At 40.8% G+C, this 5,027-nt stretch overlaps 1 protein-coding gene across 1 annotated transcript; it reads right to left on the minus strand.

The window, feature by feature from the left end:
• Positions 1-1,170: 1,170 nt before the first annotated feature.
• On the minus strand, positions 1,171-4,637 carry HOXC13 (homeobox C13). Its single transcript, XM_083171269.1, has 2 exons — positions 3,974-4,637; positions 1,171-1,427 (listed from the first exon to the last, which is right to left on the minus strand). The coding sequence occupies exons 1-2, from the start codon at positions 4,635-4,637 to the stop codon at positions 1,171-1,173; spliced, it is 921 nt and encodes a 306-aa protein (XP_083027395.1).
• Positions 4,638-5,027: the final 390 nt, after the last annotated feature.

Genomic DNA, 5,027 nt, shown 5'->3' on the forward strand with positions numbered 1-5,027 from the left:
CGTGACAGGTACAGTATGTCTCCCTTAAACACACCTCCTGTAACTGTTCAAATCCAATACACAAACAATAGGTACATCAAGCCAGGTGATATTTATTTCAAGAAATGAAATTATTCCATTACAGGTAATATTCAGACACCACAATACTATACATTATACACGACAAAAATAATAAAAAATGAGAGCTACAGTATACAGCATACCTTGTCCACATCCTGTTTTCCTGGACACATGTAGCAGTGCTTAAGACTGGCATTGAGTATATTCCATACCAAAAAAAAAAAAGGAAAATAAAACAACGTGAATCTTTAGATGCAGCAATTATTACAGGATAACGTCCAATCAATGTGACTGAAACAGAAATCATACTTCCCAAAAAAAAAAATGCATATATGTATGCAATGTCTGTCCCGTGTATCAGTAATAGCTGAGTAACTCATAATACTGATGGTATACAACATAACAAGAGCAAACAGCCTTTTGACAGACCATTCTCTGCACAATTAGACATCTGCAATGCAACATAATAATTCTATGGCCACAGAATAAGATCATTTTGTTGTGAATTCTGTGCGCTCCACAATGGAACGCAGAGCGGTTATACTATCAAAACCCAGGGACACACTGCAATGCGTTGCCAGATGCCCTATTGTCGCCACAATTTAAATTAGAAATCGTTTTTTTTATGAACATAACATAAACACAAATCTGTTCTTTTTTTTTTGTAATATACAAGCATACTCAACAAAACATGTGTTACAGATGCACCTTAGAACGTATGCTATATTATTAGACAATTCATTAAGACTCCAGAAAATGAATGAAACGAGCAAATGTCTTATGCCACCAAGGTTGTCGATGACAGTGACAGAACCACGTCCTGGAATATTTGTAAGAGCTGATTGTTTAAAATTTTAAATATATGTATTTATATATATGTATATTCTTATATGCACTTGGCATACAAAGCATCAGACTTCTTTATATTCACAGTTGGGGTGCAAGGAGAAGGGTGGACATTGGGGTGCTGGGAGCAGTGGTAAATTCTGTCACTTGCATTCCATTTTTTTATATTAAATAATCCATAGTTCACTTGGAGAAATGTCTTATACATGGGAATGAGATAAATATTTGTTCGGGGGTGGGGAATGGCTAGGGTTCCCTCTCTTGTCAGGTGTTATGGAGGTGAGAGGTTTTGCATTTCGTGATCACTTTTTTTTCTTTGACTCTTCGGTTTTGGAACCATATAGTAACCTGGCGCTCAGACAGACTGGTGCTGGTGGATATTCTCCGTCTCTTCTCTTTGGTAATGAATTTGCTGGCTGCGTACTCCTTTTCTAGTTCCTTGAGCTGGATTTTGGTGTAGGGGACCCTCTTTTTCCTCCCCCTGCGGTAGCTGCTAACCTCTGGCTGGAGGGGCACCACATCTGCAGTAGACAAACAGGATATTGTTACACTACAGCCCACAGCCTTCCACTGGCATTGCACTCTAGGATCTGTGCTACATTCCCAGCAGGCATTCCCTGGTACACCACCTCCCTAGAACACGGACCCTGCCCCAATAAATCCCCCCTGACATCTTTAGATGTGCACATTAGTTAAACACTTATACACGTAAAACGGCGGCTGGATTTATCATCTATATCAAGTTCAATCACATATCACCCATATTTCAATGCTCATGGTTATGCACATGGGGTGCTGGACTGCCAGTTTATTGCCACGGACGGCAGCAATGTTCAGACTGCAGGTGCTCTGACAGATGACGTGTTCCTCTGTATTGCACAGGGCACCTGGTCTACGACATAGGGACTAGGGGCTTATATAACAGCTGAAGAGACACAATAGTTCCACCCTCCACCAATCATAACACAATTACTTCTACTCCTATTATAAGAGTATATTTAGTTCTACCAGTTCTAGAAATAGAAGCTGTATCTGACTTTATTTAGGTGCCAGCAGTGTTGACCATACTGCAATTACAAAATGACAATTCCATAATAAATAAAATATGTACAGAGTCATAAAAATGTATCCTCCAAAAATTTTAACTCAGGGACATACAAAGTATTATCCATATATCCAATGGAGCAGTTGTGCTATTTACCTACAGTATGTGTATTCTGAAAGGTTTCATAGAACGTTCTGAGCTTATATATAGAATATTGTAAGTCATCAGCATTGTTCTCCATCACTTGTAACTGACGATTCATAGATTAATACAAATGATATATCGTCTAGTCTCCTTACAGTGGTCCACATACACTCAGCAATTAGTGTCTATCTATCTATCTATCTATCTATCTATCTATCTATCTATCTTATTCATGTATCCTAAACAGAGAGAATTGTATATACATAACATAATGCACGTGTCTGAAAAATAGGTATCACATGCATACACAATAAAATAAAATGACTGACGTTGTGTTTATATATGTGTATATATATATATATATATATACATATATATATGTGTGTGTGTGTGTGTGTGTGTGTGTGTGTGTGTGTGTGTGCATACTACAGACAAAATAGTTACCAAGAATTGACAGATAAATAAACACTCAAATTATACACAGTCATATAAATTACATGATATAAATATATCTAACCTTCATTTAATTTTATATGCAATGGAATCTCAGTTGATAAAATATAGATTTGTATTGTTTAGATATATTTTGATAGCTTGCTATAGTTAATTCAATTATAATAGCCATATTTAATAAATACATATAGGAAATATACTGATATTGCCTTACATAAATATGCAGATCAGTTGGTGAGAGAGAAGGTTATGTTTCAGTTAGATATACAGATAGATAGATAGATAGATAGATAGATAGATAGATAGATAGATAGAATATATTTACAGATATATATAGAATTGAGGTATATAGATATACAGATAGATATAAATGAGAGATAGATAGATAGATAGATAGATAGATAGATAGATAGATACACAAAGATATGATAGATATACAGATACACAGATAGATATACAGATACATAGATAGATAGATAGATAGATACATACATACATACATACATACATACATACATACATACATACATAAAGATATGATTGATATACAGATACACAGATAGATATACAGATACACAGATAGATATACAGATAGATAGATAGCTAGATAGCTAGATAGATAGATAGATAGATAGATAGATAGATAGATAGATTTCAGTTTCCACCAGTAGGTGTAGAGCTTTGGTGTCTAATTCTATATTTCTCGGCTGGTATATAGCTAGTATATCACTTCCTGGTTAGAATAAATATTATTGTAATAATATTATATAATATGAAATGCATACTAATCTCTCCATGAAGCTTTGCAGTGTAGTATAGCAGTGTAGTATAGCAGTATAGTATAGCAGTGTAGTATAGGTGCCAGACTGATGAGTGGATCAGTACTGGATTCACATACTCTATAGTAGCGATCCGAGTTATTAATGAATTGCTTGTAAACATTGTGATTCGCACAATCCAATCTATAATTCGCCAGAACAGATTACTAGTAGAAGCAGTGTCTGCCGATCAATGTCTCCCAGGCGGAACAGGGAGTAGAAGCATTGTGTGTTTGGCTATGGCAATCAGTGTTTGCAGACGCAGAATGCACCAGTTGCCACCTAGCTATACAATGGCAGGCTGGGAGCCTCCTGCACCCCGGAACCAGGCTGAGAGCACCAATCTGCTCCTACACGTTAGAGGAGATCAGCAGACTATAGCAAGGGATCAGCAACTGAAACCTGACTGTCAACGCCAGGAAGCCTCTTGTAGACAGACAAAGAGACCATTAATACCTAAACTATGTTGATGTGCTAGAAGAAGCAGATGCCTGCTTGCAGACACAATCCTAAGCAAGTCCATGCAGTTACAGCCACAATGCACCCTGCCTGCCTGCCAGAAACACCACCCGATCCATGAGGGAAGGGGGCTATGCGATAGGGTTACCTGGGAAAGGTGCCTTCCATAGGTGACTGGACTGGGATTGCTCTTTGGAGCAGTAGACCTGCCCGTCCCAGCCGTTGGGGAGAGCCCAGTGCTGGTAGCCCTCCATAGAGATGAGGGTGTCATGTCTGGGCTCCGGGTGACTACTGATTCCAGGGACCACTGACATGTCCAAGTAGCCAGGCACTGCCTGGTAAGAGCTGGCAAAGCTGGGGTAAAATGCAAATTCTTTCGCCCTGGAAGAGAAATCCTCGCTGGGTAACGAGTTGCTGGGCTCGGGGTATTTGTCAGCTGGGTGGTAGGAGCAGGGCTTCTGGTGCAAATTGACGTTGTGGGACTGAGACAACCTGCAGCCGTAGTAACTGCTCCCAAACGGGTATGCATAGCCCAGGGAGGCGTTGGAGGAAGACGTGGGTCCTGGGCATTGCCTGCTGCTCTCTGGAGAGGTAATATCCGTATAGACAGGTCCTTGGTGGCTCCCGATGGTGCTGGAATGGCGCCCCAGTGCTGGGTGAGAAATAAAATCCCTGCAGTGAGTGCTTGCACAGTTCCCACTCAGTCCCTCCATGTCTGGGCTTTTCTTGTGATTCTTTTCATTCGGGCTTGTTTCATACACGTACATCAAGGTATCCGCCCAGTGTGGATGCAGGATCAGGGAAGTCGTCATAGCATGGTCTGGCCGTGCTTTTAAAAGTCAGCTTCCCAAAAGAGTCACCTAATTCCCTGCAAGATGATTGTCTGCGGGCGCGCATGCGCAGTGCTGGCCCGGGGGCAGGACTATGGCTCGGCTTCATTAAGAAATCTGGCCCACGTGATCCCGGGCTTAGGGACAACAATGACCCCCCCCATCTGCTTCCCTCCCTGCACAGCCCGGTCCCAGCACTGCACTGGGGACTAGGCTGGAGGCTCTGCATCAGGGGACCCTGCAGGCGGAGGGTGACACCCACTGATGGCCACGAAGAAAAATAAAATGACTTTCTGTGGGCCAACCCAGAAATGTTCCATGGCTCACAAAGCCCACAGAAACGTATGGTCAATGGGTAATTCATTACACTTG

Source organism: Crinia signifera, chromosome 2 (genome assembly GCF_055691185.1).
Source record: "Crinia signifera chromosome 2, ASM5569118v1, whole genome shotgun sequence".
Classification (NCBI taxonomy): Eukaryota; Metazoa; Chordata; class Amphibia; order Anura; family Myobatrachidae; genus Crinia; species Crinia signifera.